At 37.9% G+C, this 27,048-nt stretch overlaps 2 protein-coding genes across 3 annotated transcripts; one reads left to right on the plus strand and one right to left on the minus strand.

Moving 5' to 3' along the window:
• The first annotated feature begins 594 nt into the window (after nt 1–594).
• On the plus strand, nt 595–4,510 carry svip (small VCP interacting protein). The gene is made up of 4 exons (XM_005809890.3): nt 595–1,102; nt 1,310–1,360; nt 2,944–3,057; nt 3,319–4,510. Exons 1-4 carry the CDS (start codon nt 1,040–1,042, stop codon nt 3,331–3,333), a joined length of 243 nt encoding a protein of 80 aa, XP_005809947.1. The 5' UTR covers nt 595–1,039; the 3' UTR covers nt 3,334–4,510.
• Nucleotides 3,391–26,709, minus strand: gas2 (growth arrest specific 2). Of its 2 annotated transcripts, none has more exons than XM_023346815.1 (8): nt 26,677–26,709; nt 21,809–21,970; nt 18,653–18,783; nt 13,078–13,222; nt 11,978–12,041; nt 11,662–11,884; nt 11,479–11,586; nt 3,391–5,901 (listed from the first exon to the last, which is right to left on the minus strand). In XM_023346815.1, exons 2-8 carry the CDS (start codon nt 21,951–21,953, stop codon nt 5,692–5,694), a joined length of 1,026 nt encoding a protein of 341 aa, XP_023202583.1. In that variant the 5' UTR covers nt 21,954–21,970; nt 26,677–26,709; the 3' UTR covers nt 3,391–5,691. The 2 variants fall into 2 exon arrangements, with proteins under 2 accessions (XP_023202583.1, XP_005809970.1); XM_005809913.2 differs by lacking the exon at nt 26,677–26,709 and adding an exon at nt 26,522–26,670.
• Nucleotides 26,710–27,048: the final 339 nt, after the last annotated feature.

The following is a 27,048-nucleotide window of genomic DNA, read 5'->3' on the forward strand; positions in this document are numbered from 1 at the left end:
GAGAATTTTGAGTCTTCTTGTGAGTACAAAAAATTGCACTCAAGTAGACCAGCACTACTTCATATTGTTACATAAGTAAAAGATAAACAAAGCCATCCAATAAATAATAGTTATGTGCAAATTTAGGTATTTAACCACTAAATTAGAGAATACATGTTTTAAAAAATAGATATCATTATAAATTATGGTAACATAATAAATAAATCTAGGCACAAGAAACATTTTGCTTTTTTTCCCCTGTCAACAAAGGTAAATCATCACAGGGTATTTCCAGTCACAACTGTTTGCTGTATACATAGTTGAACTAGGCTCAGTATTTTACCCATTTATTTATTTTACTCATTTATTTATTTATTTTCCCTATATATTTATTTATTTAATTTGGGCAGAAATGGCTCTCCATACAGTAGAGACAAAATAAAATTAATAAAATAAAAACAATAATATTTCACATTTTGTCAACTATAAAAAAAGACGACTTTTGTCTTTCTTTCCTTTGTATTATATGTCATATTTTGACCACGTTAAAACTAAATGCATGTGACGTCATCAGCGCTTATTAACGTACCGTTATTGAACGTAACCGACGTAACATATTGGCTTCATCAGTGAAGCTACGCAAACAAACGGGCAAAGAGGCGTGTTGAACTCTAGGTATCTGACTGTGGGGCGATTTATTTTCCAAATGCGGCGCCGATTTAATAAAAGGTGCGGAGGGAAACGGTTTATTATGTGACTCAGAGAAGCAGCTTGGCTTGTAGCGGTAGCTTAAACTAGTCGGTAGCTAGAATGCTAATGTCCACCCCGGGCTAATAGCAGGAGCCGCTGTTAGCTAACGGAAACGGTATGTCCGCTGACCCAGCGGCTGCCAGCTGGAGTAGAAGCTGCCGCTTCTTTCGCCGTATTTACTACGCATACAAGTTGTGAATGGCCAAATATCATATTAGGGTTCTGGTTTAATTAATTTGAAAAACTGAAAACTAATTTTCTACGCCATTCTTTTACTGACACACTGGTGGAATAATAAAATTATTCCAGAATGGGAATGTGCTTACCGTGCCTTGGTGGAGCTGCCGACGACGTTGTTGTCACCCCGGATCCTGTAAGTTAATGTAATTAATTACATTTCCTGTTAAGATATGTCGCTAGATAAGCCAGAATGACATACAGAGTAACAAAGCCAAGAAGAATGTATTTTTATTACTCTTTATACTGAAAAGGCCCTTATTAAAGGGGTTTACAGTAAACAGCGACATATTATCAGGGCTTCACATGAGTGTCATTTCATAACGTTGTCTGTCCTAAACAGGAGACGAGGAGACAACAATTGGCTGAAGCCGCTGAGAAGAGACAAAAAGAGGTCAGTAGTGGTTCCTGTTGCAGATTTTGAGTCAGACACTTACTATTTATCTAAGCTGGTTTTATTAACTTAGTGGCCCAGAGTCACACCCAACATGCAAACAACAAGCCTTGTTAGACCAACTCAAAGCGGTGCATAGTAAGGTACGTGTACTCAAAAGTTTTTAGAGCAACATTTTTCTGTAGTTTTAGGTTTTCTGGGTTTGATTTAAGTGTGGACTTTGACTGGGTCATTCTTAGACATTCAGCCCTGACTGCGCATTTAGGGTTGTTGTCTTTCTCAATAGTAAACTCCAGCCTCAATAAACCTCATAAAACGAGTTTTTTTAAAGCCTCATCAACTCTAACCAACTGTCTCATCCCTGTTAATCCAAAGCCTCCCATCCATACAGCATGATGCTGCCACCACCATCTCACAGTGGGATTATATGTTCAGGCAACATTTTGCTTGTGGGCCAAAAATGTAAATTTTCCCCTCGTGTTAAAACAGTTTTTCGTTTATGGATTGAAAAGTGGATTACTGTAGATATATTTTTTTCATAACCAACTCGACCTTTAAACTTGCAGTCAGTAGTGTTCTGTCCTCTGGATGTTTCTGTGTGGCCTGCACATGACAGCTGAACAATACTAAGATTAAACTACACAAAGACACACTCTGTTTAATAAGTGACTTTTGGAAGGTTTTATTTATGATCGTTAGATCAAGGAAGGTTGAATAAAAATGCACATCATACTTTTCAGACTTGTTTGTAACACAAAAATCTTGATTACACCTTCCTTTTCATTTTGCTTCAAAAACATGTTCTAATTTGTGTTGACCGATCACATAAAATAAGCCTGTGGACACAGACATAAGGACACAGTTTTCACTGTTTCCAAAAGTATCTTTATCTAAAATATATTGATGATAAACACATTCACCTTCATTAAAAAAAAAGGTCACGGTATAAAAACAGTCCCACCATTATGTCATAAAGGACAAAAAAGGAAATGCTTCCTCTCTATATCATTTTTCAGCCATGCTATTCATGTACTCAAAAAGCCATTTCTTGATTATAAACATCTGAACATTTGGTGACTTGTATTTAAGAACTGCTGCGCAGTGTGGTGAGCATTTTTTTATTGTGCAGAAAAGACACTTGCAAACCAGTGAGAGCCATGCTAAAGTTAAATCGAGGTAAGTCAATTCAGATCGAAACAAAAGCCAACCTCTGAAGTTGGCTAATATTTTTACTGCCACATTTCTCTGCTCTCAGTCACTGTTATGTGTTAACCTTTACAGTTCAGGCTGCTGCAAGCAAAAGCACAAAGCTCTAACCCACCGATAGAGTAGGCAGCACACCAAGAGTGAAAGAAGAGTGCTGTGTCTTTTTACTGAGATGCCTTATTTGGCGGTTGAATGCGTGCACACTAGATCATGCCTTTTATTCTGAAAGGTTGCAGCTGAAATGGAATATGTTGTTAAAAACACAGATGCATGCCTGTTTGCACAGTATTTCTAACATTCAATGAAATCAGAAATGAGCGTTGCCGTTTCCTGCTGGGTTTTCATTTTTTTCTCTCCACTTCCTCTCTGACTTCCAGACGGCGTACAGGGGTGTCAAAAATCCAGAAGCAGTTGAAAGGAAAAGAAAGAAACAGGAAGAAATTGAGAAGCAGGCGATGACCCCATCTGTGTCTGGTGGCGGTGGACTGAAGGTACGTTTAGCTTTGGCTTCATGCTTCTTTCTATGCATTTTCATTTTACACTTCAATTGTATCTTTCGGTAAAGCTGTAGGATGCTTACACATTACATTACAGTAATCCTTGCCATAAAAAGGGCTATAATTATTGTTATCTCTGGCATGTATATCTAAATGAACTTTGATCTTGATAACATTTACAGCAGTTTACATATGCAGAGGTTTCATGTTAGATGTGTAACCAGCTCTGTTGTTTGATCTTTCTTTTGTCTTCAGTGGCAGGTTGGATGAAGTTCCCGATGGAGAAGTTGGACTTAAAATGTCCAAATCCACATGAAGTCTGTCTGCTGGATTACTTGAAAAAGTTGGAACTGCTGCCCGATTGAACTTTTTTTTTTTTTTTGTTGCTTGATTTTATGTTACAAACATTTGATTGTCATCACATCAGGCAGAAAACGAAACCATATTTGCCAAGTTATAAATAACAGGTTAGGACATTTGAACAGGTTGAGGATGACACATTATGTTCAAACCTCTGATTAAACATGACTATATTAGCAATATAACAATATATGCGATTAAACAGGGCTCATTATTCGAAAAATGTCTTTTAAAGAAAATGAGTCATCAGTTTTAGAAGTTGTAGTCGTTTATTTTTTGTAATTTTCTTCTGTAATTAATTTGTTTTTTCCCCTCAGTACTGAAGCAGATTTAGGTCAAAGCTTCTTGGTAACATAGTAACTTATGCAAACGTGACAGTTTAAAAGCTGAACTATGTGTGCTTGGTGACTTGGGCATGTTGATGACCTTCACAGTGGCCACTGGCAAACATCACCTTTCTTTTATGGAACACAATTAACGATGTGATGGACTTTAAAAACTTTCTGTACTGGATTGTTTAAGGTGGTGGGGGACAAACATGTTTTCAACTCTGCTCTGCTGATGACATGATTTAGTTGCCACTTCGGTTATTCTGCTGACCACACTCTCAGCCTCTATCTGATAATATGCATCAATGATAAACAGGCCGAAATATTTTCCAGACCAGACTTGCCCTCATCACCCTTGTGCATGTGACCGACGGCACTTTATCAACCAGTCATAATCCTGCTCTATTGCACTGGTTGAATTTCTTCATTTGAATTTAACTATAAAGCACTAATATGATTTGGTTTGATTTAAAAACTAGTATTACTGTTTGTTGAATGGATATGCCACAACTCATAATTCATTAGTAATTTATTTTCTTTCCTGTCTGTCACAGTTTTTTGGAGACTGCAGCTTTGCCTTTGTACTCTCACATACGGTGCTGGATGACAATGTAGTGAATATTCTTCAAAGTGCTTAACTTAACTGAGATCTTTTCTTAAAGCTGCCTGATCCTCAAAAGCTTCTGGTGCTCTTGCCATTTTGTAGGACAAAGTATAGCCAATGGTATTGCTACAGTTAATAAAGCACATTTCTGTTATGTATGTTTGGATTTTTGGTTTTACTTCACAACACATAACGACAACTTCTGAGTTTGTGTCCACAGGGCATCAGATGAACATTTACAGATGTTTTAATTACGAAGCTCATTCAAGGATTTTGATATTTGGAAATAAGAGAAGGTTGTCACAAACAATGAGACTTTATTTACAGTTTACTTAAAAAAAAAAGGATTTTCACTTCTAAGAAACTTGGTGGTTTTTAATCATTATTCTTAGTACAAAACCAACATAATATTCCATAAAAAGTCACACATATCAATGAGCTCAGCTTTGATACAGGTATTGTGTCTGTTATTGTGAGACTCCAAACCAACAGTCAAAGATTGTCTTCATCTTGATCTCTGTTCTACCTCTAGAGGTCAGTAACTCTACGCAAAAAGAAAAACATAAGTAGCTTCATAAGTCAAAAAACCCCTCTGGTTCTGTTCTGCGTGAGATTGTATTGTTGAAATAAAGATTATGGCACAATTTAGACATTAAATCAACATGTAGTGCAAGCTCTGCTTACATTTAACCTAATCAGAAATCATACTTGAGCTTTTAAGTATCGGATTTTAGAGAAATGTTTTCTATGATGCAAAGACACACAATCTAAAGCTTTGGATAGTACAAAGTTTTGTTATTCTAATATGTTTGTTAAAATTAGTTTGAAACATCAAAATATTGATACTTGTGGAATATCTCCTGCCTACTGTGTTAAAATGGCATTACATGACAAGATGTTAGTTTCACAAAGGTGCTGATGAATCCATCTCTAGTTTACATGAAAAGGATGTACTTCTGCATGTAGACTGTCAGATTTACAAAGGATGCCTCTGAATACTCACTGAAAAGAACCTACTCTTGCTTCAAGTATAACTAACGATTAAAACAAAATGTCACAAACATCTACATCTTCCTTGCTAAACTCCTGTTTGACCCACTACACTGTAATTGTGAACAAAATAAAGTATGAGGATTCCCTAAGCTAAAGAAAATTAGATAAAGCACAAAATTAAATTGAAAACTATACGACCCATGATTTCTATTTATTATTATTAGTCGGTTCTCTCTGTGTTTTCTCCACGTCTTTGCATAGCAAAGCCCCGTTATTTGTGTGGACTTAAAATCACACATACACCATATCTATTTGTGACCAGAACCACTCTGCTGTGGGGCTTCACTTCTTGCTGCGGTAGTGGGCCGCCACCACTAGGTAGCTGTCCGGGGCGAGGTCTTTGATGTTGGGGGACTTGGTGCTGATGGGGGATATCTTTCCCTCCACTCTGGAAATCTGCAGCATGCGGCAGGGGTCGTGTTTCAGCAGGTAGCTCTCGAACGTCTCCCAGCCTCCGCCGACCCGCACCATCACATGCTTGTTGTGCAGCATCTGCAACAGGAAATTGAATCAGGGCGAAGCCGGTTTAAGAAATCCTTCAGAAACAAACATTTATGTAACAGGTTTACTTGCAATCTTGATGGGAATCTCTGTAATAAACTTCTTGAAAAATGCTAAAGGCTTTGTAGGAGAAAGTCTACAGTAACTGGGAAATGAATTAACAGCCATAAAACCTTTACATTTTGTCACATTGCAGCCACAGATTTGAAAGTATTTTATTGGGTCTTTATTTGATTGGCCAATATAAAGTTAGGTTAAAAAGAAACAAATTGTTTCTAAAATTCTTGACAAAAACAACAAAAAATAGCATAGATTTTTCAATCCCCTTTGTCCTGACTCACCTAAATAAAATCCAGAACAACATTAAGAAGTCACCTAACTAGTAAAATCAAAAGACAAATTGTGTTGGTCTCCCTGTAGTTGTAATGTGACAAAATGTGGTGTGTCAAACTAAAGGCCAGGGGGCCAAATCCGGCCCGCCATGTCAATGTATGTGGCCTTCTAAACTCTGGAGAGCCACATAAATACGACTTTACAGAAACAGTTCGGTGCTAAAACACTTTTTCATTAATCAAATCAAATCAGTTTTTATCTTAATACTGCCAAATTACATCATTATGAAAGGATGCTCAACGTTATTTAAGTTTGAGAAGTACTTCTCAAATGTAGAGCTATTTATTATTATTTTAAATCTGTTAGTATGTAAGTTTATCAGTGCATTCTGCCACGCCCAACCCTTTGAGGACATTTGTGATATGGATCAAAATTAAACTGAGTTTGACACCCTGGTTTAAGGGATATGAATACTTTTTCAATGTGTGTAAAAAAAAAAAAGCTATTGAGTATCAATGCATAAAGAGTACAGACTTAAAACAATCGTCTGAAATAGTCTCTTTATTGGCATCGAATTATATCCCTAAATTGATATAATTTAATAAAGATAATATAACAAACCGATATATTTTATTTATTTTAATATGTCCCAATTTATCTAAATTGGTATCTGTATAAATATTGTTAGCTGATGCTTCATGTTGCCATTTTCTCAAAACACAAGATCAAAAATGGTTCTTAATGCACTATGCACTTTTGATCTTTTTGTGATGATTAAAGATCACTTTGAACTAGACTCTAGAGGATCTAACTTTTAGGATGTTAAACAGCCTGTTTCAGTTTTAACCTTAGTGAAACAGCAGCTATCAACACAATCAGTTCTGCTGTAAAATATCCAGCTGGTTTAAATCTGTCTAAATCTGTGCTGTTTGCCTCACAATTCTATAAAGTGATTTCTTTTATTTTTTTGCAGCAATTTTTCCTTAGCATGATGACACCTGTCACATCAGGGCACATTCCCGAGGTTCGCTACCATGGCAACATCACCCATTATAGTAAAAAGAAGAAATAAAACACGCTGCTGTATTAGATGATCAAACGCTGGCATTCCCAAGAGGCTGTGCTCATAAAACACGTCTGCTACAGAGCAAAGGCTTACTGCCACTTTTCCTCATTACCACTTCATTACACCTCAGCAGAAACAAGCTTGTTTACTGTAGGAGGGTACATAAAAAAAATCATAATGCCTTATTAGTCTTTAGAGATTCTAACACTGACTAAAATATACAGTTCGATAAAAAGGATAAACTACCTAGGACCTTGTCACTTCAGTGTGGTCAGATATGAGGCTTCTTGCCCTCCAGCAGCATAACATACAACATTTATAAGCCTCTTACAAGAATCAATCTAGGGGGCAGCAGTGGGGCAGCACTTCCAATCAGCTGCACTGGGCCCGGGGCTTTGTTACAGTGCACTTAATGGATCTGTGTGAAGCAGCGAGGTTTCAATCATGCTGCTCTGGGACATGACTCCTGCCTGAGACGAGTCCTTGATCAGGAACCCAGAGGACAGCGGAGGCCTGGGGCCGAGCGGGGACAGCGCCGTCCAGAAACACTCTGAGGTTTTTCCACCGTCTCACGCTGAAACAACAAGCAGCTCATTTATTTCTACAGTGGGGAAGGTCAGTCGTCTCGTCAACATGTTGACTGCCAGTAGTTGACTGATATGCATTTTTCTTAGGTCTTCTGACTCTACTAGATGGACAAAAGACCCGAGTGAAGTGGCCTCCACCAAAACCTTCTTCAAATTAAACTAAATTGGTGTCAAACAGGTTTTAGCCGCACAAACATAGTACGATTTATACCAATTTTGTTTGATTTTGGTGTTTTAAAATCTTAAAAATGATGACGGCACAAACGAAAATTTTTGCTACACAAACCAGCACAAACGTAAGACAGTTGACTGGCAAAAATTTCATTTGATTTTGTAAATGTGGACTGGTTCATTGACCTTTGATGACCACTGGAAATATTCATTAAAATGATAGTGGCACAAGCAAACCATTTTGCTGCACAAACATAGCACAGCTGATTGACACCATATTTCATTTGACTTTGACCTTTGACGATCTATAGAAATATTTGCTAATTTACACAGGGGTCATTTGTTGTAAAATAAATTTGGTGCACAAACGCTTAACATCGGATTTGTTTAATTCGAAGGCGATCGGGTGCCAACTTTACTCAGGTGGACAAAACTGACTAAGTTGGCATAAAAAATTACTTGTAAAAAGATTTTTTTGCAGCTGATGGCCACAAATGATGGCTGCAATCCAGGATGGAATATTGACACAAACAGCTTGCCATACCCCAGCTGCCTACAGACCCTGACTGGTCTTACTGTAGCAGCTGCTAGCAGGGAGACCATGTGAGGAATGTTAATTAAAGCATTATCACCATAAAGAGAGCTGGCTTAGAGACAGAGCGACAGTCGTTTAATGCTCGTTTTACTTGGCATTATAAAAACGCCAGTTCTCTCTGTTACGAGGTCTCTAGTTATTGTTCGGGATTTTGTTTGGAAAAACATGATTTCAAGCCTTTTCTGCTCATTTATGCTGCCAGTCGTAGAGATAAAAAGTAGACCTGACTTTGGAGAGTGTATGCTGTGTACCAGATTGATCTGGACCAACACTTTTCGCCTCTTGTTATTTGTCCTTGGTTGCTTAGCAACACATTGGAGACTAAACCAATGGGTTTTAGAGGCATTAATGATTTACATTCACACCATGTTATTGTGGCAGGAATTCTTTCATCTTAGCAATTACGCTCCGATTGTCCCAACTGTAGATTATTTCACCAAAACCTTGCAGAAAATTAGAGATGATTGGGTGGCATATTTAGATTTCAATTGTGCTGCAGTTTATTGGGCCGGCAGCAGAGGACATCCAAGAGTAAACTCTCGTTTGCGCGCCTGCAGATCTCAAACATACCACTGGCATGAATCACATAGTGGGATGTGTGAATCCTGGATGTGGGTTGCCAAGTAACCAGAATCCCAGGAGGACAGATTCTCGTTCTCAGATCGGTTAGCCTCAATTTATCCTCCTCAAATACCAGGCATCCCTCTGCTCATGGACAGCTGAGAAACATTTACTGTGCTCACAGCTAATTGTGTTCCTCAGATCAAATAGAAGTTTTTTTGGTTTTTAGCAATTAAAGTAACAGCCTGGCAATTAGAATATGTGGTTATAGGTGGATGTTTATTTTTCCACACAGCAAGAGTGTGGCATTATCTCTGATTAAGAGAGCTTACAACGATGGTTGGCTCAGACAAAAAGGAGGATTTTTATCCAGATAAAAAGAGTTTGCTGATGTTTGAACCATTTGTAACACACACACTTTATATATAAACAAATCAAAAGCATTTTCAGCGCACGATATTGAGGAAAGATTTTGAAACTTCAGGAAAATCCCTACATCTAAAGAGCCAAGCCAGAAATCACCGTTGGACGCACCTGATGGTCAGGCCTCAAGCTGCGCTGCATGAGAAACCATTGTGCTGTTGTAATAAGCACAACCACCTGGAGCACATTAGAGGACCACTTTTGTGCAGTGCATTCAGAAATGCTGCTGAGCTGGTATTACACCAGGTAGGAGCAATTTATCAGGCCGACAGGACAGAAATATTCTGTTTCTCCAGTAAAGGCAGAAGATATTTATTCTGTGGCAGATAAGTTTCAACTTGATTGGAATGAGTCGAGAGAAAACATGTAAACTGAATTATTACGTTATAGGCACATAACTTAAAAATGTAGTGCCAAGTAAATAATTTCTCCTTTATTTTAGATTCCTAATGTTGCATCTGTTCTGTTGTACTTTCTGAGTATAATAGAGGTTAATTTAAATATTTGATTTCTTTGCTTCTAAGCTTAATTCACCAGTTTTTATGGGTTTGTTGTTCGTTAACCAGTTGGAACAACTCTGTCCGACTTTCAACCATCTGAAATACCAGATGTGATTTTTTTAAATTTTTTTTTTTAGTCAGGCAATCTGAAACACATTCACTGGCCCACTGGTAGAAACTACAAGCTTTTGCCAAACAAAATCTTGTTCTAAACCCAAAGTATGCTTTAAAAAATACCATTTATCTATAGCACAGACTTGCAAAGCCACAGAAGTACTATGCTGAGTAACCTCTGCTTTATTAAGAGGTAGAAACACTGATGTTGTGTTTTGGCATTTGGACAAGAGGTTCATGACAATCATCATATGTAAATATCAAACAGAGAATGTTTTTTCATTTGATCTGATTCGATTGGGGACCATTTGTTTTTCAAAATCAAAATTTTAAAAAATGTCCCTAATTTATAGCACAAGCTGGCACCCGTGGTGATTGCAGAGTCTTGCAGAAAGACGATGGAACAATAAAAATGGATGACTAACTCCAAATGCATGACATTTTCCTAACTCCTAACATTTTCAAGCGTGTTAAGATCATTGTACAAAAATGTGTCTTTTGCATTCCTTGTTCATGTGTGTGATTTTATATTTCTATCATGTTTGAAATAAATAAATAAATAGAATAAAATGAGCTTAATGTATTTGGATATATTAAACTTCAAATGTATTAATCTTCAGCTGGATGACAATAAGGTCCAGTGAAAAATAAACACTGAAGCCATTTATAGAGATAGAAGATCCAGTGTCAATTTTGTTAAGCGAGTAATCAAAAGAAAAAGAAGAAAAATACACAATTTTAATAAATATTAATTTTCTGAAATTTGTACAGTGTAATATTTATGGCAAAGGTCTTCAAATCCAGGCCTTGTCTGATGTCTAAGTTTATTTCTCATTTTGTACTACTCATTTCTTTATCTTTTTATATTACGTATATACACATAACCTGCATCTTAACTCGAGTCGAGCAAATCTCAATCTCGTTGTAATCTGTTGATGACAATGACAAATAAATCTTATCTTATCTTATCTTGAAGGCTGATTTCCTGCGACTTTTAGATGTGTCCCAGGTTCTAACGCACCTAAATCAAATGGTTGAATTACTTCCTCGCTGTGCAGAGTCCTGCTAATGACTTCGTTATTAGAATCAGGTGTGTTGAAGTTACAGGACCCTAGTCCTAGAGGCCTGGATTCAAAGACCCCTGATTTATGGAATATGTTTTGTATTCTGGTGACATTTAAACTCGATTTGTTTTATTCAGGCATTTGCTAAACTTACCCGTATAAAGAGCATCTTCTCTCCAACACGGTATCGACCCTGCGAATGTCTTTCCACACAGAACTTATTTGCGCACCTGCAGGGTGGCTCATTAGCGATATGTCTCACCTATAACACATAAAACACGTTTGAAAATTTTTCTGGTCTGATCTGAAATGCAAAAGTGACCCGTGTGTGACTTACAGCATCATCCAGGAGCTTGCCTGCGCTCTTCTTGGACGAAGTGACTTTGGTCGCAGTTGGAGTTGAAATTGGTGTCGGTGAAGAAGACGGGGAGGGAGATGAAGAAGGGGACAAGGGGACAGGCGGAGCCGGGGATATGGGTGATGGGGGAGGTAGAGGTGCCCTTTCTTCTTGTTCAATCTCTTTCTCCAGTTTTATAAGACCTGGAGGCTCCACATTGTAGCTAAATGTGAGAAAAACAACTAAACAATCAGATGAATCACATCGAGGGCCTAAAAACAACAAAAAATGAAAACATAGCAAAACTGGAACAAACCGTGATGCTATCCGACCCAACTCTAGTAGACAGAGGCACACCTCTCGCGGCTGCTTATGCAGAACTACAGGAAAAGACCAAAGCTTAGCACTCAGTTTTATAATGAGATATGATAATGCATCAAAAAAAAAAACAAGGCAATGAGTGAAGATGAGTGGCTTGGTGATGGTGAATAACACATAAAAACAAGCTGATGAACTCCATGCATTCAAAAGTCACTCAACTCCTTCATTCTCTGTCCTACAAATTACATGAAAGTGAGTGAATCTGCCTAAGTTTGAGATGTTTGCTTTAACCTCCACCGATGGCAAACCAAGCAGGAAGTGCGCAGACAAAAAGACACGATAGATGTCACACATCCAACCATGCGATGCAGAAAGGAGATCCACTGTATGAGAGCAAACCTGGGTGTCGACACCTCTACTGCTGAACTCATAAGTTTATCCAAAGAAAGAAGGACAGAAAGAGAAAGAAATCCATCAGCTACTGTTTCTGGAAATATTTCCACAGATTTTAATCACAGTTGCATGTCTGCAAGGCTAGAAGGGGATTGTAATTCAGTGTTAACCTCTTACTCGGTATGCTGCCTGACCTCTAGAAATTAAATTATCTGCATACTTGACAATGATAAACCTTCAGGATCAAAATGAAAAGAAAATGTGGCAAATGACCCTGTAACATTCTGCACCTTATCTTGAGGACATTTATTTGGAGTAAAATAACATGCAAGGGAAAAAGGCTTGAGACAATGAAGAGAAAAATATTTACGGTGGGAGAAAAAGTCAGACAGTGTTGGCCTAGTTTTTCACTTACTCACACATTTATGTCCTTTTGTTGAATTTCTGTGTTTTAATTCAGATATTCTTGTCATGCAGAGTTACTCCCTCCATAGTGGAAGTGAGGACTGTGAACCTCAGAGGTAAACAGTCCATTCTGCTCACTATTGTAACTGCACAATTAATGCTCTGAAAGGAGCCAGAAACCTGAGTCCGGTGTCCTGGCAGCGCCAGAGTCGGGTTCTTTGTTAGCGCAGCCAGATTGTCCTACATTCGGATTTGGTGGCGGTCTGATACAAATGGGAAAAACCCAGTTCAACTCACCTAAGCCCTCAGACTCAAAGAGACATGTTTCACCCACTCCGACCTCACGGCACCAGGCCAGGAAGTTGGCTGTGTTGTCCCGAGCAAAGAAAGAACCGGAGGGAGCGCTCTGTCGGCATGGTATCCTCCGATTAGGGATTTTTTTCTGAAAGGACAAAGAAGAGAAAACACACAGATAAAGAATTAAAATAGTAATTCTCTACATTATTTAAGATTAGATTTTTTTTCTTGCACTTCCTATAATATCAATGTGACCAGAATTTTTTGTCTTATTGTTATCCTTTTAGCTGTCCTTCCCCATCATATTCCTTGTATAGTCTGTTGATTTTATGGAAATGCTTTCAAAGTGTAATAAAAAAATGACTTTTTTAGTTGCACATCCTTGACATTCCTACTATCTCAAAAGCAGAGAAAGGTTTGTGTATTATGTATGAGTCATTGTATGAAAATGGCCATATAGATAGTAAAAACCAAATTTTTATCATTGTGTTGTCAATGATTTGTAAAACTGTAAAACCTCTTTGAATGATGAAATGACTAGCTGATTTCCTTAAAAATGGAGATACACCATTGGCCTGTGAAACATGTAAACCAGAATTCAAAATGTTCAGATCAAAAATTCATAGTGAAGCAAATCAGTTTTTAAAGACTTTATTATCCCCTCTCATCTCAGCAGAATGATTCAAGTAAAAAACATGATTGGGACAAGAACCACATGCAGAGGGAGGGATGCAAACTCCATGCAGACAGACCCCAGACTGGGACCTGAGCCCAGGACCGTCTCACTGCAAACCCAAAGGTCCAAGATATTCCATTTAAACAGTATTTTTACAGATCTATTTGTAGTTGATTGAGGCAAAAAAAAGCAATTAAGGTGTATTTTGCCCATGTGTGGCCCAGTCCAGTGTTTTGATTGAGATGAAGTAGACAGCAGTGTCTACTTCATCCGCTCTGGTTTCATCCTGGTATCTGAGAGCCTTTTCTTTACGGATCAATATGGGAGATGAAGGCTCCGAAAACTGGAGCTACTTTACCAGACTCTCCGTGATTTAGGATCAAATGACATACTTATGGGTTTCAGCCCCCACGCGGTCCGTTCACAGAGATTTATGCGCCTTGCTGCGGTTTTATGAAGGATATGTGTGTCTGCGCTTCGAGAAAGGTGCAGTGAGCTCATGCAGGAAATATGCGAGCTTTTGTGGGTATTTTTCATTTCATTCCAGGCTCTCTTTTTTTCACTCATTTATGTTCCTCTATTACTGAACATAGCTGTGGAAAAAACGCTTGCCAATGGCATTTAATATGCCAATCAAAAGGAAATGTATTTCTGCTGTGGCTTGTTATGTTATTATTGGCACCTTTGTGTGTTTGATTGCACATAAGGTAAAGAGCTTCATGAAAACATTATTTCTGAACAAATGGGAACATAAAGAATAAAAACATACTTGAATAGAGCATGGGAGGTTTAAGGCAAATTTTTATACATCTGTTCACATTTAGTGAATATGTTGACTCATACTTGTGTTATTATCTTTCTTATCTGTCTGCCCAACATCCAGTGGCCAGTTACTGAGTGATTAAAATGCGGCCTAATCAAAACATTTGAAGAACTATCTGAAGTTTTCTCACCTTGAAATCTGTACGGCTTTCTTCCCCAAATGGATAAATGCTCCACTGTATGCATACTATCTTCAAAATGTGTTTCCTATTTACCAAATATAGTGTTTTCTATAACAGATTTAACAAATTTAAAGTCTATGTTCAGCACATTTTATGTTCTAACACAATCATAAGTGGATCAGCTATAACGGGGCAACAGATCTATTTTATCACCAGCATCATGTTTCAAAACCACAGGGATGTACAGTTGTGGTAAGAAAAATATTATTTTAAGTTTTTAATGAGCCTTCCCAACAATTAATGAATCCAATAAAAAATGTAAATAAAAGCAAGAACTAGCTGCACTAGTTCAGAATCATTACAAGCAGGCTCAAATAAAAGCAAGCATGTTCATTGATATTTTTAAAAATGTTCTCAACCACATATTTCGTGGTCATCTACAGGCCACAAGTTCATGCAAACGGATTAGGTTCCTGATAACATTTTCAAACAAAGTCCACATTCTCTAAAGCTAAAGCTTTTTTTCCCCAGGGTTCTTCCATTCAAACAGCAGTTTTGATTTACATTTGGGATCATTGTCCTGTTGCAACACTCAACTGAGTCCACGTTTCACCCATCTGCTATACATTCTGTGATGTTCAGGAATAATCCAGGTTGCAAGTTTCGTAGAAAATGTAAAACATCTTCAAATTGACCAAATTGAGACAAGTTTTACACTTGCCAAGGATGAGAGAGTGCTAACTAAGAAAAAGTACTGCTCCAAAACCAACAACCTCAATACTGACAGAAAATTGAATCAGCCAAAATGAACAAGCCAACTTTGTTTTAGAGGAAAGTTTTATGAACAGACAAGAAAAAGATTCAGTTGTTTGGCCACAGGGACAAGATATGTTTGGAGGACTTCAGCTAATGTTACAGTAGAGCAAGAACCAAATGCAGAGAGGAAGTAGTTGGTTTTAAAATTAACAAAATATCAAAAACCAAAACCTTACAAAAATAAAAGTCCATGCAAACTGGTTCACATTTTGAGTTTGAATGTAGTTTAAAACCTTTAGTGGACCTTAAGTTTGAATGAATTCGGTTTCAGTTTTGTGAGCTTGAATCAGCTTAACTGGGATGATGCTGCTGCGTTTAGCTTTTATTTAGGAACGCACAAGCAAGAAAGCTAAATACTGAGCTGCTTAAACATTCTGCCCTCATTTTTCCATTTGTAGAAGCCTCTACCACTTTGTGTTTATTTTTTCTGGCTCATCATGCAACTAATCTGTTGGCAATTAGGCTAATTAGCAGTGAGAGGTCTCGCCAGCTGCTTAGTATTACAGAGTTAAACCAGTCTTCATTGGCCTTTTTCTGAACTATCGCAAAAGTGAAGCCTCAAACTTCATGGAGTCTGCAGATTTCACAAAGTTTTCAAAGCTTAATGTTGCATCCTGCTTTCAATCACACATAGCGCTAATCTATAGTGTCTGTATTATGTTTTTGAAATAGAATTTAGCATGGAGAGTAAGAAATCTTTGTTGTTTTTTTGTTGTATCTACAATATCTAATTTATTTGTTCCTGCAGCTCAGTCAGGTCACATGAGCTGATAAGACTTGACTTCTACTGGGATTCACTTATACACACCTAAGGGTAAAAACTCCAGCTCTTTAAGTGACTTGGAAAGCTTCAAGTGGCATTAAACAAAACTTTATGGAGCAAGAAATGTGGAAAGCATGCTGTTCTGTTGTTAGATTCTGACATTTACGCTGACATATCTTTTAATTGTGGATAAAGAGCAACATATGTTCATCGCAAACGATCTGAAAACCTGAAACAGCTCTGCTGTTTTTCTTTTGCTCTCAACAATCAATGTGCTCCTTTATGTTCAGTAGTGTCTCTGCTGTCCCACGATCATTGACCTCAAGTATTTCCTCATATCTGTGCTGCTGCTGCTGCTGCTGCTGCGCTCACACTGAGATCAGGAGACCCTTCGTCATCAGAGCAGCAATGCCCCAGTGCAAACATCAACAACTCTCACAGAAGAAGCCACAAAATATCCTTTGCCTTCATTTCCCTCTGAACTGATAGAATTAAGTAAAGCTATAATAATTATATTAAAATCAGGATTTTATATCTGTATTTTTCATATTTTTGAGTAAAAAAAACCCCATTCATTTACTTCATAAAAACATATGCTGTCATAAGAGAAACTGAAATTACTCTGATGACATTGACATAAGCAGCAAATCGTTGGGCTAATTTACGGATATCTACTTCCAAGGTTCATGAAACCCTCACTGAAGGCTCAAAAAACGTTCAGCGCAGTTCTTTCTATTCTCCCAGGGTCTGTGGGGCCCCGCTAGTTAACAAGCCCCTACTGCTTATTTTTTCTCCCTTCATTTCACCCTATTGGAGACAGCAAAACCCCATCCCCCACCTTTACTTTCTGTATATTTTTTTAAATTGTGGAGCTCTTGGCAAAGTTTGTATTCACCGGTCACGTTGATCTCACTGAATTACAGCACCTAGCCAAACTTTTTCAGTTCTTGAACTTCTTTTTTTTATTTTTTACATTTTACTGTCATACAATCATAAATCTGAATGTATTTAATTAGGATTTTATGCAACAGATCGACACAAAATAGTGCCTAATTTGGACATATGATTTTCTTTTTTTCTTCCTAAGCCTGAAAGAAAGGCCATTTGTATTCAGTCAAGTCAGCTTTTGCTACAAATTACAGCGCTGAGTATTTAGGGGTAGGTATCTAGGTATCCACTAGCTTTCCACATCTAAAAAACTGAGATTTCTGCTCATTTGTCTTTGCAAAACAGCTCAAGCTCAGTTAGATAGAGAGCATATGAGTTTCTAAGTCTTGCCACGGAATCTCAACGGTCTGGGCTTTGACAGGACCATTCCAACACTCTGCATTGATCTAAATAATTCCCTTACACATCTGACTGTATATTTACGGTTGTTTTCTTGTTCGTGTTTGAACCCATGACCCAGGAATGCATCCCCACAGCATGACGTTGCCAGTTTGTTGCTTTGCAAAACCAAAGTTTGTACTTTGGTTTTGCTCTTCTTCCAAAACAGCTAGATTTGTTTTGTAAATGTCTGATTGCTATTTGGTCATCAATTTCTTCTACCTGAGCTGTGTTTCTCTGCAGCATCCCTCAGTGTTAAAGTCAATGTCAAATTTATTTAAATAGCACTTTTAAAAACAGGTTAAAGCTGCCCCAAAGTGCTATTGTGTTATTGTTGTTATTGTTGATGAAAAGAGAGAGAGAAAAAAGGCTTATTTTAAGATGTAAACTTTAACGCAAGTGAATATTTTTGTAATTGGGAAAATTTAGAAGGCAATTGGTTGTGTAAAATTTTTTAGGGGGGTAACAAAGTAAAGAGGTAGGAATACATATGTACAGCACACTTCTAAAACATTTATTTGTAAAAAGAAAAAAAGTTTAAAAAAGTGATCATTTTCTTTCCATTTCACATTTATGCTCTAATTTGTGGTAGTTAAAATAAAATGACAATAAGGCACATACTTGTGGTTGCAACGGGACCAACTGTGAAAAACTGAAGAACAGATCTGCAGGAGAAATTAGTCTTTGATTGTCTTAATGCCCTATAATACTTATTTCAGTTTGATGCTGCCTGTAATGAATTTCGTTGTTTTTCAAATAGCAGAAAGTGACCTTTGAGAACTAATTGCAGCAGCATAACCCTTACAAAATATTAATCAACAGTTTTAGAGGAGCTGCTAAAAGACTCAAGACCGAAGTGACCTTTGTTCCATCTGATCAAATCAGTGAACACTTTATTTTTTTTCACTCTGGAGCACTGCTCTGCAAAATCATTCACAATGAAAGTAAGTCTGGGAACACTTTTTTCAGCCACAATTTAACTTCCAAATGAGTATTTTCACCGTAATCTGTCTCACACCATCGCACTGCGATCCTCTGATTTCTCTCTACCTTGCTGTTGCCAGGCTCATGCAGGTCTCCATTACTCTGCCTGAACTTCTCCTGCAGCGTCTCAGCCAGCTGGCACAACAGGAAGCCATTGTCTAACCGATCCATGAAGCTCTCAGCGGTGATTTCCAGACCTGAGCAGGGGACACATAAAGACAGGCAGACAGTCCAATGCCGTAAATCCATCAAAAGTGTGCTCATTTAAAATATACGTGAGTAAAAGAAATAAAATTCAATCTCCTGTTCATTCCTAAGCCTGATGTAATGCTTTCAACTCTCCAGAACTGCTTTAATGATCAAGCCTCGCTGTTCCTGCTGGGTTTGTAAAACCTCTCAGGAGGCCAAAGTGTAAAATATAGATCAGGAAGAATTTGGGGGGATTTCCTGGTAGTCCAATGGCACAGAGGAAGACTACGTTTACCCAAAATAAAGCCTTATTATGCTGCAGAGTTGCACATACATATTGGTGATCAACATGTGGCGTCCACTTGACTGACTTCCAGAGGACCATACTTTTGCGGTTAGGTCATCGGGAAATAGGAGGTAGTGGCAGGGGGTGGGGGATTTGTCTGTGGAAAGAAACTGGAGAGATTTCTTTTTTAATCCCATTTCTGTTTCTTATAAGAGGAGGGGTTTGGGGCTCCATGTTTAATGAGTTCCAAATGTTGCAGCTGAGCCCAAAAAAGAGCTATTGAAATCTTGAGAAATTTTCTGCAAGTTTCTGTCTTATGCTTGACCCTCAACCCCTTACTGTGTGAGCAACACATACAGCCACAGAGCCCTGAGACAAATATTTCAACTCAAGTAAATAAATCATCCCTTACGTTTGTCCAAAACTCTCTCAACCTGAAACTGCAAACATTTCTTTTTAAAAGTAGCTCAATACATTCTGCGAAAGCACATTTGCTTTAAAACCCGAGATGTGTGTTGGGTTTCCCACCTCCAGGTCTCTGGTTCAGCTGGTTCTAGAGCAAACAGACAGCCAGAGATAACAGGAAAGATTATTCCTACATAGCTTCCCATAAGCCAGAGTCTGTTACAGGAACTCATCCTGCTTGCAGTAAAAGTAAGAAATAACTTCAGAGTACGTCCCCTGGAGAAACACCCAGTTATTAAACATAGCTACACGTAGACAAACATTGCTTCAGTATCTCTGAATATTATCTACAGATCCGGTTAGAAGTTTATTTCCACTCATTATGGGAACGAATGTCATATTAATGTAGAGGATTTTAATGATGTGTTTAAACTGTTCTTTTTACAGGATGAGATGATTAAACACCAAACAACTTTACAGTAAATTGTCTAAGTTTGTCATATTTGATGATAAACACAGGTTAAAATATTTACATGCACCTCCACTAATATTCATTTAAACATCCCTCAATAAGTTACAGCTCAATCCCATATTCTCTAGCCCTGATTAAGCACCTGTTACAACCCTGGCTGGATATTTGACGCCTCTTTTTTAATCAGAATTGATTGATAGACATCAATTTATTGGTTTCCTGGCATGTATTCAACTTTTAAGCACATGACTTCTTTAGGGTTGAGATTTCTGATGTGTTTTTAGGTATAAATGTCCTGCTTAAGCACCCAGCAGTGTCCAAGTTTCAGCCAACAAGCTGCTGATATGAAGTGAAGTTGAGACATTTTTACAACCCAATTCCAACGAAGCTGGAATAAATGAAAATATTTATAAAAATATTTATAAATATTTCTGCTAATATTCTGTTATAAAAACAGAATACAGTGAATTACAGATCCCTTTCAACCTACATTCACTTGAATTCCCTTCACAGACATAAAATTTAAAGTTCAGTCAGTTCAGGTTTTTTTTAATCAGTCTTTGTAAGATCCTCTTTTTTTTTTCCTCTTTCAGATTTATAAGACTTAAAGACAAGAAAATGCAAATCTGTTTTGTCTTTCACGAGATGCTACACTCGCTGATTTGATGGCATTTTTCGGTTAGCATTTCTTGGTTGTGTAATGTGGAACACTTTTTGGATTCAGTGGATTGGATTCAGTAAAAACCAGATGTGACTTAAGATACGTTGGATTTGTAATCAAAACTCGTAATTTTCCCAACTTTGAGTTGGGAAAGTCAACTGGAGCACACCGTGAAGTTGGATTTTAGAAACATAATGGCCGCTCCTTTCATCAGCAACAGTGAATTGAAAGCTAATGTTTATTTTACAAGACACACTAAAATTATTGCTATATACATATACATGTGGTGACTGCAACTCTAAACTGGACAAATTAAAAGTGTGTGTATGTGGAAAGTAAATCTTAAAACAATGTTTATAAGAAGTCCTATGATCAATGGCTACTTGGGCATTGCCATGCTGGAATCTCAACTTTATTTCTGTTAATCAGAACTGGAAACCAGCATTAGACCTGCTTGTTTTATAAAGTACTTTTAAGTGTTATAAACTGGAGGCATATACATATGAAGTAAACAAAGCCAAAAAGCTAACTAAACTATCATTTTAATGTCTCTAAAACTCATAGAGACATGAAATACAAAACTGCATTGGGTTATGCTCCCTAATTTAATCTCATTCAGATTAGATTGGGGAGCTGTATGTATTCACTTCTAATTGCAGTGATTAAAAACCAAACAGCAGCACAAAAAACCTCCACACTGCTTATTCTTTACCAGTGGCTCTGCATTATTTAAGAAAAGCTAATGATGTCCATTATTCTTTTAAGGTGATGTTTCAAACACAGACTCAGGGTCAGAGTTTGTTGACTTGAAAATGGGTTTGTAATGAGAATTAGATTGATTCCAGCTACCTGCAGAAGTGTTTACATCAGCATTACTACTTAAATTATGTTAAAGACAAGACAAGGAGCCTTGCAGAGTTTTTTTCTGTTTTTGCAGCATGGTCGAATTCAGAGGCCAGTGTTTCAAATGAATTAGCAAAACAGCTAAATATGTGGAGAGAGAATAAAAGTTTGTGTCCAAATAAACTCATAATTATGCAAAATGTTAAAGTGTGAAGATATGCAGACATTATCAAAATAATAATTCTGACTGAATCCACATGACCTTGATGCTAAATGAGGCTCCAAATGAAGCTATGCGCTTTACATATACAGATAGGATTTTCACCAGCCTATTCTAGACTAATATGAGTATTAATAATGTTTTACCAAGAATGTTGCTGAGCCACAGGGCAAGGTCTTCCTTCATGGGCAGCAGGCTGGCTTCATGTCGACTGGAGAGCCACTGGTGGTACTGCTGCATGTCTGTCAGCCCCGGACCGCAGAGCTGCTTTGGGCTCACCGAGCTGCACATGGTCGCCTGCTGATGGCCTGGAGCACACAGTGAGGACCAAATATGATTAAATCAAAAGTTACATCAAGACAATAAGTCAAAACTGAACCAAAAATATCTGTAGGAGACATTATTTTGAAGTGTTGGTTTAATGAAATTTGAGTTCTAATTTGGCTTATTAAACTTTTTTGTGATTTTTACTGAATCTGCACAGCATCATCCAGACTTATGGGAACCTCTGGTAAGGTGTGCAAAGGTACATACAATAAATACATCATCTATTGCAGTAGTATAATCCAAAAGAATAGAAAACTGCAACAATCCCAGCCTAAGCATTCCTAGTCTTATAGTGGCTGAACCGTTTGTAAATGTATAGTTCAAATTTTTTTTGCTTTTATCCTCAAGGTTGAATCCCAGTATGGATTACACCGACCTGAATGCGTTAGACAGCAACATTCCTCCTCCCTCCTTCATCGGACAACGGACACTTTCATACGGGCTTGACTCATACAATAGCAGTTTTATTAAACAAAGAGCTCTTTGAGTATTCCCTGCCACCAGTAATGGAGTCTATTACACCGCCTGTCTCAATCCAATAGTCAACGCCTCAGCAGACTTTGTATGGATCAATAACTTTTGACGTCAGTAATAAAGCTGATATTTAAAAAAGGACTTCATTCCATTTAACGGTGATGTCATTGATAAACAAGACATTTCTCACATCTGTTTCTAGTACCCAGTTCACTGTGCGAGCTATTGCGGGAAAATCATTCAGTTTTCTGTCAGCTGTCTCCTTTAAGAAAGCAAATAGTCCCCAGATGTAAGCAGAGGAAGAAACCACAAAGCTCAGGCTGTGATTGTCTCTCTGAAGTAAACTGAACAACATTGTGATGCAGACAGACAGGAGACAACCTTACACTCTATTAATACCTGCACCACAAGGTTTTCACTCTCATTTTTTTTCTTACCCTGCTGATTTAGTTAAAGGGAGCTGGAATAAAGGCTTTATTTTTATCATGAAAACAAACGGGTGAATTTCAAAGGTTTCGATCCACACTGGAATATCTCACATGACTGCATGGCACGCAAAAAGCAGAAGTGTATGATGCAAATTACAAAAAAACATGTCTTTCGTACAAGGAAACATAAATGCCATAAACAAATTGTTCAGGATGGCAGAGGATTCCTGCTCACTGGAAAGAGAGAGAGAGAGAGAGAGAGAAACACGACAAAAAGCTGTGAAACATTTCAAGGTTCCTTGTCAGCGCGCAGCAGCAAAATCACACTGCTGTGACAAAAACAGACATCAAAAACCTTGGAGTCTGAGCAAGGTCATCTCATCTCAACAAGGATGACAGATTCTAGCAGCGTACACAGACCGAACGCTGGAGCTTAGCACTTTCACGCAGGTGCGACATTCCCATGTGAGATGCGTGGACGGCTGACGCAGCAAGATCACCAGAGCAACTGCATGCATTATTTTAGCCACATTTTAAACTACAATGTTCTAGCATGAGAAATATTAATGCTAAAAAAACTTTTCTTAGATTTTTCTAAAGAATTGTGAAATGACCATAAGACTCTCCTTTGGTCACTTTAACTCCAACTTTGTGTTTAGAGTCAGCATCCAGCAGAAAACCAAACCTTCATCCCAGTTTTGCTGCCTCTGATGATTCCCTGTCCTTGTCGATAAAAAGACTCTTCACAGCATGATGCTGCCACCACCATGTCTCATGGTGCAGATAGTGTTTCCAAAACAACATTGGACTTCGAAAGCAGGCAAAAGCAGTAACATTTTGGTCTCCACTAGAAGACATGTAGGAAACGCTGGAATTCTAAACTGAAAACCAGTGTTGTATAGTAACGAAGTAAAAATACTTCACTACTTTACTTAAGTATATTTTGGAGTACTTCATACTTTCCTCAAGTATGAAAATTTTTGATGACTTTCACTTTTACTTCACTATATTTCCGAACTTAATTGCGTACTTTTACTGCGATACATTTTCAATATGTGGTTTAGTTACTCGTTACAAAAAAGCGAGAGAGAGAAACAAAGTGTTTTGACCCCACCTACTGATTAGCAAGTAGCAAGTAGGCTACCAAACAAAGTCGGTAGCCTACTTGCCTGGGCTTGTTCATCACCACCAATAGGATACACCTGTTTCGCTTCTCCCATTAAACACAAAGCAAGTCTCGCAATCAGCAGCAGCCACATGGAGGAGGAGACGGAGACCACAACGACTGCAACTACGTCAGACACGGCTCCAGGGGAACCACCAGCTGGTGATGAGAGCCCATGGCCTTATTTAAACACAATATACTCTTTCGTGGGTGTTAAAGATTCGTCGTACCGCATGCAGTGTATGTTATTCCTGCCCGAAGATGTGGAAATTCTATCTTACAAAAACTCCCCGTCCAACTTGAAGAAACACATCGAGGTAACGTCTTATGAAATGGTTATAATCCTCCTGTTTCAGTAACTATAGCTTGGTCACTAGACACTACTGTATTGTGAAACGTTGACCATAAATGAACTTTGTTTGACATTGTTTCAGTTCCACACGTGGTGTATTTAGCTTAGGCCTAATGTTGACTGTAGCAGGCTACCTAGACTCCTCTGTTCAAGGGGGGACAGAAGCCATAGCGATAGCAATTTAGACTAAATTTAACGAATATAGGAAAGGCATGCAAGTTCAAAACCAGGTTTACAGATGCCAATAAGCTGCATTTCCCTCCCAGTTCTTTTTTTCTTTTGCATAATGACCAGTTGTGTGCACCACCTACTGACTGATTCACTGATTTGTGAAGTAGAGTAATCGTAACAGCTCTTTTTCTTCATGTTGGCCGCATTTTCTGTACTATTTATTTTTCTCATTTTCAGCACTGACCTTACTTGAAGGGAAAACTTAAGGCTTACAAAAACTTTGTATTTTCTGTCCTGGAGGGTATACTAAGAAGCTGGTTCAGTTGTAAAGCAGGTTAAGTTAACCTTGTGCTATAGGTAAAGCACCTAATTTTCTTAACTAAATGATGCCTGCAGGTATATCTATTAGCAGGTTTAATTTTGCCTGCACTAAGGTGCATAGAAGCTGAATGCTGCTTCTACATGTGAGCAGCAGAATTCTGGATCAGCTGCAGCTTTGATTGACTTTTTAGGCAGACCCGGGAAGATACTATTGCAGCCATCAACATGAACATGGAGGAGTTTATCTCTCTGGAACATTAGTCCTTTAATACCTACTTTGTGCTGGTCACTCACGTAAAACCCAGATAAAGTGCATTGAAGTTTGTGGTTGAAATATCAAAATTTCACTGTAAAGGCAGAATAAAAAATGAAAATATTTAGAGCAAAGACTCCATGTTTTGTATAGTACTGTGATATTCATGACCCGAATACGAGAACACATGATTCTCAATGCAACACTGTTAGACATACTTCCTGCCTCTCACCACACTGTTAGTTGACTTGCTTGACCTGCGACCCAAAAAACACCACTTTCCTATAAGACATGTTTCATCTGCTGAATTTGCAAAATTCAGGTCAATTTTGTATTTCGCATTTCAGAAGATATTTAAATGAACATTTTGTCATTCTGGAAGGATCTCTGGACTTCCGCAAAACCATTAAAAAGAGTCACGGTTGTTGCAGATTGCTCCAGGAAAGGCATATGGATAGGAATCCTGACTGCGTATTGCATCAATTATAAAACACAAAAGTGTCTCTGTGCTGTTAGCTCACACTGGCCTCCACTTCTTCATCCTCTACAACAGCCAACTTATACAGAGGTGGAATCACTCAACTAAACTAGGGGATTCTGCAAAGTTTCCATGGGAGATAAGCTTTGCTTGCACAAACCAGATTATAGCAGCTGTTGCAGCAACTCATTGCAGGACAAACTCTTCTGCATAAAATCTGAACAAAAACAGTGAATTATATGAACATGCACAAGATAAACACGGTTCCTATTTATTTTGTACAGAGTTCTTTGTTAAGATGCAATGATTTCTTGCAGATTGAACAACTTTGCTGCTAATTATCTTTTCCAAACTCGTTAATCAGTTTATTCCTCATTATATGTTTTCTAAATCATCCAATAAGCAAAATGCATTAAAAATGCAACCACATGTGCAATTGCAAGTGAAAACTTTGATGTTGCTTCTGGTCTCTTAGCACTCTCCGAAACTTATTTTAAAGATTCAATTGCAATAACTTTTTTTTTTTAAGTTGTCTCCGTCTTTACAACCGTCACGAATAAAAAGAGCCACAAGAGTCAGTTTGCCAGTCTGGAAATAAGATCAAGGGTGAACGCCTAATGACTTATGTCTGAAATTCAGCAGAACGCTCTAATTAAAAGGCTGCCGCTGAATGAACAAAATGTCATTATCTGAGTAATTCAAGATGCCTCTCATTGCATTAGAGAAATAAAGCAAAATAAAAGAAATCTTCTCTTCAGGAAATACTTAACCAGCATCCAGATTTTGGCTAGAAATGTTTTTTATAGTTCACAACAAGTTTGGTAATAATTAAAAAACAAATTCAAAAGAAGAATCGATCTGACATGAGACTTGAATAGTCAAAGGCTCACCCTTCAGCTCACTCGTCCTGTGAGCTGCTGAATCCCAGTTTTCATGCTTCTCCGACGGACAGGTTACTCTCCAAAACACTGAAGCAATGTGAAGCAGGGAGGTCTGCCTCGGAGCGCACTGCACGGAGATCTGACAGACAAACACAAATACTCACAGCACGCTGCTCTTGTTGCTGCTGCTGCTCCTGCTGCTACTGATGATGATGATGGGAGGGAAGTTTAATCCAGCTGGTCGAGTCTCCCTCCTCCTGTTGCCTTCATGCTAAAGAGTGAGACTAAAGTAATGTCTGATTCGTCTGGGTAGAAACGGGCTGGAATCAACATCAAAGATCTGTTTGTTCTCATGTGTGAATAGTTTCAGATTATTATTATTATTGTTGATAGATAGATAGATAGATAGATAGATAGATAGATAGATAGATAGATAGATAGATAGATAGATAGATAGATAGATAGATAGATAGATAGATAGATAGATAGATAGATAGATAGATAGATAGATAGATAGATAGATAGATAGATAGATA

Source organism: Xiphophorus maculatus, chromosome 2, assembly GCF_002775205.1.
Source record: "Xiphophorus maculatus strain JP 163 A chromosome 2, X_maculatus-5.0-male, whole genome shotgun sequence".
In the NCBI taxonomy this organism is placed as follows: domain Eukaryota; kingdom Metazoa; phylum Chordata; class Actinopteri; order Cyprinodontiformes; family Poeciliidae; genus Xiphophorus; species Xiphophorus maculatus.